Genomic DNA, 15154 nt, shown 5'->3' on the forward strand with positions numbered 1-15154 from the left:
TTAAAAGGAACAAGAACCCAAGGCTGGGAAAGATTAAATATATGTAGCTAGTGATAGCTGCCACTTTCAAGTGCCTAGGCTAGGCACTATGCTGAATAAATGGCAGCTGTCATGGGTTTGCCATTATGCCCAGACTTTTTATGTACTTTGTCTTTAATTCTCACAGTAACCTTGCAAGATAGGTGTAATCTCCACTTTATAGATGAAGAAACTAAGGCTTGGAGAGGTTAAAAAATATGGCCAATGTCACAAGAAGAAATAAGTAGAAAAGCTGGAATGTAAGGTTTCTTTGACACCATAGCCCATAGTCTTTTAATCAGGCCACATTGTTTTTCAATGAATCAAACAGATCAGGACTTTAGAAAGCTGACCTTAAAAACAAAAGGCGGGGGAGGGGGGAAGCAAATAGAATAAGACATTTGCTGTTTCTCTTCAAGTGATTTTTGTAAAGGTTTCCAGATTGCTGCCTTCTCTCCACACGTGATCTCCATTTGCAGCTGTTATTTTTCTTTGACGGTGATCCTGACATCCTCCTACTTCAAAAGTTGTAGGAAACAAGCCGACATGGAGTATTTTGCTTGTTTTAGAATCATTCTAATGCCACTAACGAACCAAATTTGTTGAAACTTAGGTTTCATTTTTAACATGTTTTAATGTTGAAAATGTTGGGAGTAGAGAATGTTGGAATTCTTTGGCCCACCACAGCTTTTACTCCGTAGCGGTTCTGGAAATTGGTAAGAAAGCACAGAGCAAACCCAAATTAGAGGACCCTGCTCAGCACCAAGGTGAACAGTCTCTTTTTCTTACCATTTTAGCCAATAACTCTCTTCTAACATTTTAGTGAGTTTTTGGCTAGCCATAAGTTGGTATGACTTTATTTTTTAATTCAACTGGTGATTATTTCAAAGCTACATAGTCATATTAATTTTCCCCTGGATTTTTAGAATGGTAATTGTGACATTTACATACTGTTCTTTTTGTTTATTTGTACAGGGCATTATGTGACACAAAGGACTGTGGGAAGCTTTCAAAAGATCAGTTTGCCTTGGCTTTTCACTTAATCAATCAAAAGTTAATAAAGGGCATCGATCCTCCTCACATTCTTACTCCTGAGATGATTCCACCGTCAGATAGGGCCACTTTACAAAAGGTAAGACAACTTAAGAGAAAACCTTAATGCATTAACAGAAAAGAACAAATGCTATGCCAGGTGACAGAATCGATTTGTATGGAATAGTGGAGAAAATGTATCTGGCTAGAAACAGAGCAGTATACTGTTTACGGTTTAATTTGTGCCTATAAATATGTTGGAATACCTTGTATGATATCCTTGGGCTACAGCTCATTTATCCCACCATTCATTACACATATGACAACCATACTTTCCAGTCTTAAAACTGGAAAATGTGGTCTTGTTTTTCCCCCGTGGATATGTAAATTAATTTTTATGAATACAGTGTAAATTTTAAATGAAACCTATAAGAATTAAATTACTGCATTTCATTTGATAATTCACTCTTGGAGAAAACAATACAGATTTGAAAACAAAATCTAGGAGATTATGATTGCTTTTTGTCAATTTTACATTAAAAAAAAGAAAAGAAAAACTTGTTGAGGAAAAGTCTGTGTGGTTTTCACCATATAGATGACCCTCTATTCCTGAGCATACAACCGAATTTCATATCTGAACAGCTAGAAACAGGTTTTAGCTACTTTTGGTTCTGGCCAGCAGTGGGAATTTTCAAAACTACATGTTTCAGTAATGCTGTACCTTGATTTTTCTCTTCTCATCTAGAAACCCTTCCTAATATTGTGGTTTATAATATCTTGGCCTTATAATAGAGCTTTAAAAGGACTTGCATGCTCTAGTGGCTGTTTGCCGTCCATACTTTGTGTCTTTAAGTATCTTGTGACCTACAAAGTAACCATGGATGTGGTGATTCTTCAGAGTTACCTATATAGGAGTTGTCACATATTTGGTATCAGGAGAGTTCTCTTTAAAATGTCAGTAGAATGTCTTGCATTAATTTTGTCACATAGGTTAAAAAAATCCCATTTTAACAAATCTAGTAACAGTCAAAATTGGATTTTTTCCCTAAGTCAACTAAATGGAAATTTATAGCCACTAAATATAGAAGTTACATATAAGAGTTTTTATTCTTATTTTCACATTAAGTAACTACTTGATTTTATCTGCTTTGTGAGTGTTTTGGGGGGAGCATTTTGTGAATTTCTGAGATTTCTTTTGATGTAGAACATGGGTTCCCTAAGTTGTAGAGAAGGCTAAAAGTGATGCCACCCAGAAAGATAAAGGTTACAAATTTGTATTTATGCCCCCTGCTCAGTTATGGAACACTGTGTTGTTTCATCTTCTTTCACATATGTAGATTGCTTTTTTTCCTTGCTGCCTTCATTTTATACCCACTGAGTCTCCCACCAACACAAAATACACATACAGCAGAACTTTCTGAAGCAAATTGTTTGTTCATTGAAGTCTCTGTAACATTAGTAGGCACTTTGAGTTGCATCTGCTATACAGAATTTTCAATTAAGTAGATTTACTGAAGTCCATTCACTAGAGCATAGATACTTTTGTCCATGTCAGATATCAGTATTATTCATTAAAATGGGATTTTATCACTGTTGTCCTATCTATAAACCAAAAATTTTAACCTTAAAAATTAAAATTTGCATTTGTTTTGTCTTTCAAATAATCTCTTTTCTCTTTATAATCTAATTTTTTTAGAACTGCATTTTTTTTGCAGCTTTGACTAATCCTTTTTTGAATGTTGCTTTCCTTTCTGTGTTTTTTCTAGTTTGGACTATTTTTTCCATTCTGCAGCACTCTGCTTTTCGCCTTTCTTGTACTGTCAGTTTCTTAACTCTACTCTCTCAAGGTTAGAGCTTTACTTTATGCCTTTTTTAGCATTACGGTTTTTGGTTTACAAGATAACATTTTGAAATTAGAGGTTGTTTATGCCTCAAAGTTAATGCAGAGAAAATACCTAAACAGCATGCTTTTGTCACATGTCTGTCACTTGGTCCTTGTGTGCATTTTAACTTGCCTTCCCTAAGCTCTCTGATCCACTTAAAATCACCGAAGTGGAATTTTTGTGTAATACACAAAACAGGGTGAGAGAAAATATTTTGCAAGAAGGGGACATGGTACATTTTTCTTCATATGCCCTTCTTATACTTTATATACTGTTAGCCGAACTTTTTCTTTGCTTCCTGATTGCATGTTATTTTATTGCTCTAGAACAGGAGTTTAATTTTTGTGTCAGCAATTGAGAGTGACACAAGTACACTTATCAATACCAACTAAGTACACTAATCTTCATTCTGGAGTCATCTATGGTATTACCATATAACTTGTTTGAAATTAAACTTATTTGTCTCACTCTTCTTATTTGATGATATTTTTAATAGGGAAAGACTGTCAAATGTGAGTCACTTTTTTTGAGTTAGAGTGACAGAACAGGTATGGGAGTCCTGAGTTTCTTGGTTTGCTTGCACCTCTGATAGCAAATTTCTCAGTAGCACTTATGGGATGTAAGTTACTCTTGGTGATAAAAGTGAGACTAAGTGCTAATTTTTCATTTTGTTCGCCTTTCAAATTGTCTGGCCAGGCTTAATTAGCTCATAAGTCAAGTTTGGGCAGAGTTAAAATCCTAGTAAATACTTGTCACATTCAGAAACCCACTTTAAAATTTCTGACTTTTTAGAATGATAAGGGTCTATGTGTCAGTGAAACACATAATAGTAAAACATAGTAAGAGGCATATTTGGTACAAATCTGTAATTAATATAAAATTGAGAATAGCGTTAATTGAATCCTAACGGATGAGTTTTGGTATTGATAGTCAAAACAAAACAAAACATATGAGGACGGTTATGCAGTATAGCATAAAGAAATATAGAAGGAATTATTTGCCACATTTTATTGATGTACCTGTTTATCAAGTTGGCTTTTAGGGTAATGGTTTCGTTTACCTAAATGATCTTAATATGCAGGTGCCAAGGGGCATAATGTGAAATAGCACTTGAATTTGATTAGAAGTCTCCTGATCAATATCGCCTATTAGCTAGCTGGGTTCAACTTTAAGCAAGTCATTTAATATGTTTCTTTAGCTCTAAAATGGGGTTAATAATAATATCTGCCCTACCTACAGACCAGTTTTCAGATTAGTACTTAGTAAATTTGTAAACCATTATATAAATGTGAGCAGATAGGTTACTGTGAACTTTGAGGTTTCTTCTTCTGTTGTGCAAGTTGGTGACATACCTTAAGTTCACAGCAACATAAGTATAATACTAAGTTTTATGTTCTGCTAATAAGGTCCTCAATATATCTTAGTTTTACATGTTTAGGCCTCAGTTTTAACATTTCCTAATGATGATCATCCTGTTATTTGTCAGTTTGGTTGTAGCATTGGGTGTAGGTCAGGTGTTTGAAGGAGCAGTTATCTTTTTGCCTTGACTTCAGCCAGCTATATAAGGCATCAAAAATGGTTCACAAAGGGGACTGAGCCAGGGTGGAAGCAAGTCATTGGGAGCCTTTCCAACTTTCAAGAGCATATTCTGTTGAGGAAGTTAAGTATAATAATAGCTTACATTTATAAAATATCATAAAGTTTGTAGAGGGACTTCATATGCAATATTTATTTAATTTTTAAAGAGGGCAGGGCAGAGATTATTTCCCTGTTTTGCAGTGAAGATCATGCAGCTAGTAAAACAGCAGAGCCCAGAATAAACCCAGCTAGGTTTTCTAAATACAAATACCATTCAGAGACTAATTTTGATACCTCCATTATTGAAAGAAAACAATATGTAAAGGATGTCATATAAGACAGTTTCATGTATGGTGATATTAATATTTACTATGGAACATGCTGAGCGGTTGGTTTTACTTTAAATAGACACTGAAAGTATTTAATAAAAGTAAATACTTCTTGAATTAAATAAAATCAACCACCATTTACTTAATACAAATACAAATAAATCACAATTCACCTCCCCAAGAAATTTATGCTTCAGTGGAGGAATTAGTTTATAAATCTGATATCTGCTTTACTGCAACATTCTGGACAGGCTAAGATCACACGACGAAGACATTGGGATCTCAAGTGGTGGTATATATTACAGAACAACAGGTTTTAGAGAGTTTAAGGGAAAATGTCTTAGTATATAACTGCCTGTGTGTGTGTGTGTGTGTGTGTAAAATTGCACTAGATAGGGTTTTCTTAAGTGAATTAAAAGTGTTAGTAATACCATAAATTATGTATCCATATAGTGCTTTTAAACATTTTTAATGCTTTGCCGCATGGAATTTTATAGTAATAATGTTATAATTGTGAACTCTTTGTTTTTAGAACATCATAGGATCAAGTCCTGTCGCAGATTTCTCTGCTATTAAGGAGCTAGATACCCTTAACAATGAAATAGTTGACCTACAGAGGTATGTAAAGTAAAATTATACCTGATTATATAAATACATCCACACACTCTGTTTCTAATGTATATCTTGGGTAAGTGGTACTTTATTTGGTTAAGTACTATGGTTCTTAAAATGGGAATCGGTGTACCTTATTAAATCTAAGGCAAATAGAAAGCCCAGAGATAAACCCATGCATATATAGTCACCTAATTTATGACACAGGAAGCAAGAACATACAATGGAGAAAAGACAGCCTCTTCAGTAAATGGTGCTGGGAAAACTGGACAGCTACATGTAAAAGAATGAAATTAGAACACTCCCTAACACCATACACAAAAATAAACTCCAAATGGATTAAAGACCTAAATGTAAGACCAGACACTATAAAACTCATAGAGGAAAACATAGGAAAAACTCTCTGACATAAACCACAGCAAGATCTTTTTTGACCCACCTCTTAGAGTAATGAAAATAAAAACAAAAATAAACAAATGGGACCTAATGAAACTTAAAAGCTTTTGCACAGCAAAGGAAACCATAAACAAGATGAAAAGACAACCCTCAGAATGGGAGAAAATATTTGCAAATGAAGCAGCAGACAAAGGATTAATTTCTGATATATACAAACAGCTCATGGAGCTCAATATCAAAGAAACAAACAGTACAGTTAAAAAATGGGCAGAAGACCTAAATAGGCATTTCACCGAAGAAGACATACAGATGGCCAAGAGGCACATGAAAAGATGCTCAGCATCACTAATTATTAGAGAAATGCACATAAAAACTACAATGAGGTATCACCTCACACTAGTCAGAATGGCCATTATCAAAAAATCTAGAAACAGTAAATGCTGGAAAGGGTGTGGAGAAAAGGGAACCCTCCTGCACTATTGGTAGGAATGTAAATTGGTACAACCACTATGGAGAACAGTAAGGAGGTTCCTTAAAAAACTAAAAATAGAACTACCATATGACCCAACAATCCCGCTACTGGGCATATACCCTGAGAAAACCATAATTCTAAAAGAGACATGTACCACAATGTTTACTGCAGCACAGTTTACAATAGCCAGGACATGGAAACAACCTAAATGTCCATCGACAGATGAATCGATAAAGAAGATGTGGCACATGTATACAATGGAATATTACTCAGCCATAAAGCGGAACAAAATTGAGTTATTTGTAGGGAGGTGGATGGACCTAGAGTCTGTCATACAAAGTGAAGTAAGTCAGAAAGAGAAAAACAAATACTGTATGCTAACACATATATGGAATCTAAAAAAAAAAAAAGGGTTCTGAAGAACTTACCAGCAGTACAGGAATAAAGATGCAGACATAGAGAATGTACTTGAGGACACAGGGAGGGGGAAGGGTAAGCTGGGACGAAGTGAGAGAGTGGCATGGGCATGGACATATATACACTACTAAATGTAAAATAGATAGCTAGTGGGAAGCAGCCACAGGGAGATCAGCTCGGTGCATTGTGACCACCTAGAGGTGTGGGATAGGGAGGGTAGGAGGGAGACACAAGAGGGAGGAGATATGGGAATATATGTATATGTATGGCTGATTCACTTTGTTATAAAGCACAAACTAACACACCATTGTAAAGCAATTATTCTCCAATAATGTGTTTAAAAAAAGTAATAAATAAATCTAAGGCAACCTTTAACTGCAGGATGCACTATTATGTAGCACTGAAAAAAGAAAAAACCACTGCCAAATAAACAATGGCATTCCAACAACTATAAGGTACTATTTGATTTTGGACAGTGAAATAGGTATCAGTATATCTTGGAATGAATGGAGTACAGTTTTTTTTTTGAAGTTTTTTAAAAATTTATTTTTGTTGAAGTATAGTTGATTTACAATGTTGTGTTAGTTTCAGGTGTACAGCAAAGTGGTTCAGTTATACATATATATACCTATTCTTTTTCAGATTCTTTTCCCTTATAGGTTATTACAAAATATTGAGTGTAGTTCCCTGTGGTATATAGTAGGTGCTTGTTGGTTATCTATTTTATATAGAGTAGTGTGTATATGTTAGTCCCAAACTCCTAATTTGCCCCTCCCTTTCCCCTGAAATACAGTTTTCCTCCAACTTCAGGCACTTGAATAACAATAGGAAAAAATTATTATTTAATACATTGTATGGAAGGTATGTTAAATGCAGACACCATGCCAAGAGCTTTCATAACTTGTTATCTCATTTGATCCTCACAAAAACCTTGTAACTTGAGATAGATATTACTGTTCTGTTTTATAGGTACGGAGTTAAGATGCTTTGAGAGGTTATTTTACCCAAAGTCATACAAACCTGTAAGCAATAGAACTAATACCTAATCTCAGGACTGCTTGATTTGGAGTTTCTTTTTTATACTCACGTACTGTGTAGAAACAGGCTTGAATACAATTAGATTTGAATCTAAATACAGCAGGTCCTATTGGTATTTCCTAATTCCCTTGTTCCCTAGAAACTTTTTATAGTAATACTCATTGTAAAAATGACCTCCTAAAATTACTTTTTAAAAAGTGAGACCATTTTTCCATCTACAGGGCATTGGATTTAAATATCATTTTACTTACACAAACATTTTTTTTTAACCTTCACAACACTTTAAAGCAGATAATGGCTGATACTTTATTTTGTTGATGATACTGAGACATAAGGGGATTAAATGATTTAGCTGGGTTATATGGCAAGAACTTGGGAAAGATCTTTCCTCATCCATGAGACTACATTGAGATTATTGTAGAGAAACTTAATTATGATTTTTTTCAGTTTCAAGAAAGAACTCAACCCAGACTAAGTGAGAGTGAATTTATTTACTTGTGAAACTAAGACCTCCTAGGGGTAGGGATGGCTTAAAGCATAGCTTCGTACTGGAGATCAAATGACATAATCAGTTCTCTTGCTCTCTCCATTTCTTGTTTCCACTTCCACTGCATGGTTCCATTCTCAGATAGGCTTTCCTGTTATGTTGTCAAGGGGGTTATTGCACATCTGAGTCTCATGTACCTATTATTTCAGATCTAGTGGAGTTACTCTCTTGTGGCGGTTCCTGAACAAATCCTAAAATTCAATCTGATTGGACTGGTTTAGGGTCCTACCTACTGAAACAGTCAGTGGCCAAGGTTGTATTGTTTGCTGATTTGTCATGAGCTCTGTCCTGGGTTGCAGGGTTGGGGTGGGGGCGGCTAGTTTGCCACCGAGACCACATGGAGGAGGGGGTATCCCCACATGAAAATTCTGCCAGAAGGAGGAATGAATTCTGAGACTAAATGTCTATAGAAAGCAGTATAGCTTCAAATCCACAGTAATTTCAGTGATCGCCCTTAGTATCATCTGCCAATTTGAACAGTATGTCTTGACATTCTGTAACCTTAGTCTGGGCACCTTTTTAAACGGGATTGTTTAGTTTTGACTTATCTGCCTTCTACTGAATTCTACCAAAGTCTATTTCCAGCTCAAAAATTGGCCTTTGCCTATTACATAAAGCTTTTAGTATTGGAATCAAAAAACAAACAAACGAAAACAAACCCTTGGAGATTACATAATCCAATTTCTTTTTTACTCGTGGGGGAAAAAATCAAAGTCATACATCAGGTCAGCAAAAGTGCTGGCTGGCACCCAAACCTGGTTGTATAGTTCTAGTTCTACATTTTTTTCTATTATATAAGACAGCTTTTCATTAAGATTTAGAACATTTTTACTTTGGTTTGAAAAAAAAGTAAATATTTGATTACTCAGTCTATAATGGTGTATAGACTTCATTTCATATGGTCTATAATGGTCCATTAGCATTTTTGCTTGCCTTATGAGAAATGTGCATTTAATAGTAGCTAGATTTGGGGCTTCCCTGATGCCGCAGTGGTTGAGAATCTGCCTGCCAATGCAGGGGACACGGGTTCGAGCCCTGGTCTGGGAGGATCCCACATGCCCCGGAGCAACTAGGCCCGTGAGCCACAACTACTGAGCCTGCGCATCTGGAGCCTGTGCTCCGCAACAAGAGAGGCCGCGATAGTGAGAGGCCCGCGCACCACGATGAAGAGTGGCCCCCGCTCGCCGCAACTAGAGAAAAATCCTTGCACAGAAACAAGGACCCAACACAGCCAAAAATAAATAAATAAATTAACTAATTAAAAAAATAGTATCTAGATTTGAAAATACTTGTCATCTGTGCCTCTCAAGCCTGTGAAAATAGACACATACCCCAGTATTCTAGGGCTTGTTTGATTTCAACAGTATTTTACTCATGAAATGTTTTTGTAATGAGTTTTAATAGGAAGTAGAGCATCGTACATAAAATGTTCTTGCTGATACAAACACTTGTAATACAATAAGTCCCCTACATACGAACCTTCAAGTTGTGAACTTTCAAAGATGTGAACATGTCTTCACATGTCCAGTCGCATAAGTTAGTTCACGTGTCTGGTGTACATTGACACGTGTGTGCATCCTCTACAAGTGGTTGTGCTTTTGTGTACTTTACAGTACTTATAGAGTACAGTAGTACAGTATCTTTACTTCAAGCCCAGGATGTCTGGAAGCAAGTGTAAAAGCAGCAGTGATGTAGCTGGTACTGCCAACAGCCCCTGTATTCCAGCTGTTGTACTACTGTACTTTTCAAGGTACTGTACTGTAAGATTAAAAATGTTTTATTTTTCGTGTTTTTTTTGTTTTTTATGTATTATTTGTGTGAAAAGTATTATAAACTTGTTATAGTACAGTACTGTATAACCGATTGTGTTAGTTGGGTACCTAGGCTAACTTTGTTGGTCTTACGAACAAATTGGACTTTAATGTATGTGCTCTCGGAATGGAACTTGTTCGTATGTAAGGGACTTACTGTATTAGTTACATTTTGATAAACTGAGCTTTCACTAACTTCTAGTTACCATAATGTTAAGTTGTACTAGTGGCAGTCTTATATAGTGAATTACAGCTAAACACATTAAAAAAAATCTAACATTTTGTGACTGTCTTATTAAGAAAATCATAGTGCTTCAAAACCTTATTAAGTTTTAAATTGTAGTCACATTTTATAAATGTGTAATACGTTTATACTTGACACTTGTGAAAATATTTTCCCTAGGCTTTTATTTTAGGTCAAATCTACAGTGTAGGCAAACCTCCATCATCTGTCAACTTCAGTAATGTCATAATAAGGCTCATCTACCCATGCTAAAATTATGGTTGTTAAAATTCAGTTTTGTAAATGGTTGTATTAAGTCACTACCACCAAGTCTATAACACATTACGTTATAAACCTTGGCTTTTGTTACTGTGAATGACTATTTTTTCTGTGCAATGGTATTACTCTTTAGCCTTTAAGTCTTTTATTAATATATCAGGCAGTGACGTGTGTAACTACAAAATAGGAAAAAAGAATTTAAACAGATTTTATTTGTGGCTTTTACTAAATTGTCATCTGACAGAAGATTAGCTCCTTCTTATTTGTTTGGTTTTCAGATGAAGATATTTAATTTTAGTCCAGGGATCAAACCTGCAAATAAACGATGCACATAATATGGTACTGTAATGAGAATGTAATGAATATGGTGCTTTACAAGATTTGCTTTTTCCCCCTCAGTGATGGTTATAATACATACTCATAAAAATTTGGAAAACACAGAAAAGCATAATGAAGAAAGGAATGTTTATTTTATTTTATTTACTTATTTACTTTTGGCTGCGTTGGGTCTTCGTTGCTGCACGCGGGCTTTCTCTAGCTGCGGCAAGCAGGGGCTACTCTTCGTTGTGGTGTGCGGGCTCTAAGCTCACAGGCTTCAGTAGTTGTGACATGCGGGCTTAGTAGTTGTGGCTCACGGGCTCTAGAGCACAGGCTCAGTAGTTGTGGAGCACAGGCTTAGTTGCTCCGTGGCATGTGGGCTCTTCCCGGACCAGGGCTTGAACCCGTGTCCCCTGCATTGGCAGGTGGATTCTTAACCACTCTGCCACCAGGGAAGCCCCAGGAATGTTTCTTAGAATAATAATTTGTTCTGAGCATTGAAAATCAATGGAGATATAAAAAACTATATATAACCTCAAGAGTTGGTTGGGTAAAGAATGTTCTTTGTTATCAGTCAGAAAATGAGATGTTTTCTTCCCTAGTTCACCAAATTGTTTCTAGTTGAAAATATAGGACATTGGGAGCTTGAGGCAGGATGACTTTCTGTCATTTGTCTCTTTAAATTTTTTATATGATTCCTTCAACATTTGTTATATAGGGATTTAATTATATAGATCAGATTAAATTAGTATAATATTTTTAACTTAAGGGAAAGCAGTGGTTTTAAAATAATCTTATCAAATACCTGGATCTCTCACCTGAGCTGAACACCTATATTTTTCATTGCCCAACTAGTGTTTTCATCTGAATGTTCAGTAGGACCTGACTTCCTAATTTTCCCCTGACCACTGTCCTTGTCTCTTTTATTTCCCTTTCTCAGTGACATCACCATTTATTGTCACTCAAGCTAGAAACCTGAGATTTTTCTTCTCATTTTTATTCTTCTGTTTTTGAGATGCTTCTTGAAATCATTCCTAGCTCTTCATTTCCTTTGCCTGATCAACTCCTCATCCTTCAGATCTCACCTTAGATGTTATTTCCTCTGGAAGCCTTCCCCTTCCCAACCCTCATACCTATCAAATCTTATTTAAGAGCCTATCTTACATAGTTTTTAAAATTTACACTTGTCATAGCATAATTGTCTGTTTTATTTGGATATCTCACTAGACTATGTACTTCTTAATCATAGGGACTATTTGCTTGCTCACTGTTAATCCCTACTGCTTAGCTTATGTAATAGATACAATATATATAGCATACATAATAGATATATAAAGAAAATAATTTGTTCAGTGTTGTTGAAATCTGTCCTGTCCTTTCTGCTTTTTCTGTCTAGTTTTAGCCCTTACCTCAGTTCACTTTCCTGAGTATGGCGTAAAATCTCTTCCTTTGCGGTGCTCTCTTGGCATCCTGACCATTCTTCTGTCTTAGCTACTTCCCACAATAAAGTAGGATCATCTCCCACTTTGATAATGTAAAGCAGCAGTCCCCAGCCTTTTTGGCACCAGGGACCGGGTTTTGTGGAAGACAGTTTTTCCACGGACCCAGGGTGGGGGGTTAGGGGGGATGGTTTTGGAATGATTCAAGTGCATTACATTTATTGTGTACTTTATTTCTATTATTATTACATTATAATATGTAAGGAAATAATTATACAACTCAACATAATGCAGAATCAGTGAGATCTCTGAGCTTGTTTTCCTGCAACTAGATGGTCCCATCTAGGGGTGACGGGAGACAGTGACACCCGACGTGTGTTGCTTATGTCCAGTCTACTCCGTAATCTCGTTTTGGCTGCTGTCACTGCAGAAAACCCTGCTTCACAAAGATAGGGTGTTGGAAATGGAAGCAGCCTTTTCAGTGCTTTTTGTGGCAATCTCAGGATATTCCGCCTTAGCTTTCATCCAGAACATATGGAGATTTGAAGTTGTCTCAAACATACTTTTAAGGCTACCGTCATTTGTGATCTCAACCAGTTGATCCTCTTCTAGCACGGACAAAGTCGATTCACCTGGTTTATTCACAAATGGGTTGCAGATCCATTCCTTCCCAGTTTGGGGGTTTTTTGTGGTTGGGAAGTAATGCTCAAACTCTTTTGAAAGCTGAGATAGGTGATCACGCACCAGCTGGGAGAAAGAAGGCCCTGGCTCAGTCTCTTTCAAAATCTCTGCCAATGTTTGAAACATGTCAAAAATCCCAGTGTTCACTTGTCGCCCCCATAATTCAAGTTTGGCTTTGAATGTAGCCTCTTTTTCTGCCAACTTGAACACAGTTGTTGTTCTCCCCTGAAGTGACAGATTGAGTTCGTTGAGCAGGTTGAGTATGTCACACGTAAGCAAGTTTTGTGATCCATTCTGTGGCACTGAAATGTGCTTCCAGTGGTGACTGTTTTTCTAAAAGAAATCTCTGGAGCAGCTCTCTTAACTCAAAAGCTCTGGCCAGTGATCTGCCTTTAGAAAGCCATCTCACTTCTGTGTATAAGAGAAGACGTGTGTGCTCTGCGTCCATCTTGCAGAGCTGTGCGAACAAACGTGAGTTAAGGGCATGTACTTTACTTTGGTTGATAATTTTAATGATATCCTGCAAAACACTGTTAAGCTCAGGTGACATTTTTCTGCTACCCAGTGTTTCTCTATGGATGACAGAGTGCGTAGACTCACCTTCAGAAACGACCTCTTTGACCCGAGTAGTGAAACCAGAAGGCCGTCCAATCATGGCAGCCGCTCTGCCCATGCATATACTGACACAAAATGACCCATTCAGTTTTCCTGATAAGTAATCATTCAAAGACTTGAATAGTTCTGCAGCTGTGGTGTTGGTTGGCAACAAAAGTGTACATAACGTATCCTCATGTGCATCCTCCTGAAAAATATATCACACAAAAACAAGCATTGTTGCCTTGTTGTCAACATCGGTAGACTCGTCAATCTGGATTGTGTACCACAGTGACTCATTAATCCTCTCTAACGATTGTGCCTTAATATCCTCTGGTATTTCATCAGTTTGTCTAGTTAGGGTGCTAGCTGAAAGAGGAACACGTGCCACCTTTTGAACTGCAGCCTCTCCAAAAAGTTCATGACAAATGTCCTTAGCAGCAGGCAGGATCAACTCTTCACCAATAGTAAAGGGCTTCTTAGCTTTAGCAATGCAGTTAGCCACTAAGAACGATGCTGTCAGTGCAGACACATTTGATGAAGTGGTGGCCTTCAATAATTGCTTCTGTTTTTTGTGTTCACATTTTTTCCTTTTGAAAAACTCCAAAGGCTTGTTTTTTAATACAGGGTGCTTGTTCTCCATGTGGCAAAGCAGTTTTGAAGGTTTCATGGCTGCGTTGGATAATCGGTTGCCACATATTATACAAAGTGGGCTTGGAGAATGTCAATCACCTGTTGCAGTGAACCCGTAATTTAAGTAGGATTCTTGGTGTTTTCTTTTAAATACAGTTTTCTTTTTGTTGGTAGTCTTAGAGTTTTCTGCTGTTTCATCATTGGGCCTTTCCCCCTTTTCAAAGAAGCTCTCTAGTGACATTTGTTTTTTACTCATTTTGGCTAGGGTTAGCTTGTGGGCTTACCACAACTGTGACCGAGACAAGTGTGCAGTGCGGGAAAGAGGTGCAGATGGAAGGAAGTGGTAAATAAAATAATGGGCGGGGGGCTTCCCTGGTGGCGCAGTGGTTGAGAGTCCGCCTGCCGATGCAGGGGACACGGGTTCGTGCCCCGGTCCGGGAAGATCCCACATGCTGCGGAGCGGCTGGGCCCGTGAGCCATGGCCGCTGAGCCTGCGCGTCCGGAGCCTGTGCTCCGCAACGGGAGAGGCCACAACAGTGAGAGGCCCACATACCGCAAAAATAAATAAATAAATAAATAAATAAATAAATAAATAAATAAATAAATAAATAAATAATGGGCGGGCCACGTGCGGACTAAAATCAGTGTCAGATTCTGACTTAAAGCCTGCTACCACATGCAGCTGTACAATTGAAGTACATCAACTTACTTGCCACTATAAAACCTGCTACCACATGCAGCTTAATTGTCAGTTCCCCCTCACTGATACGGTTTTTTTGTGTGTTTTTTTGTTTTTTTGTTTTTTGTGGTGTGCGGGCTTCTCACTGTTGTGGCCTCTCCCGTTGCGGAGCACA

At 37.1% G+C, this 15154-nt stretch overlaps 1 protein-coding gene across 2 annotated transcripts in view; it reads left to right on the top strand.

The window, feature by feature from the left end:
* EPS15 (epidermal growth factor receptor pathway substrate 15) overlaps positions 1-15154 on the top strand; it is a 160736-nt gene that overhangs the window by 67024 nt on the left and 78558 nt on the right. For both annotated transcript variants that reach the window (XM_060305654.1, XM_030870101.2), the window contains exons 11-12: positions 994-1150; positions 5373-5458. In XM_060305654.1, the coding sequence (XP_060161637.1) occupies positions 994-1150; positions 5373-5458 (243 nt within the window). The remainder of the gene's footprint in view (positions 1-993; positions 1151-5372; positions 5459-15154) is intronic.

Source organism: Globicephala melas, chromosome 1 (genome assembly GCF_963455315.2).
Source record: "Globicephala melas chromosome 1, mGloMel1.2, whole genome shotgun sequence".
Taxonomy (NCBI): Eukaryota; Metazoa; Chordata; class Mammalia; order Artiodactyla; family Delphinidae; genus Globicephala; species Globicephala melas.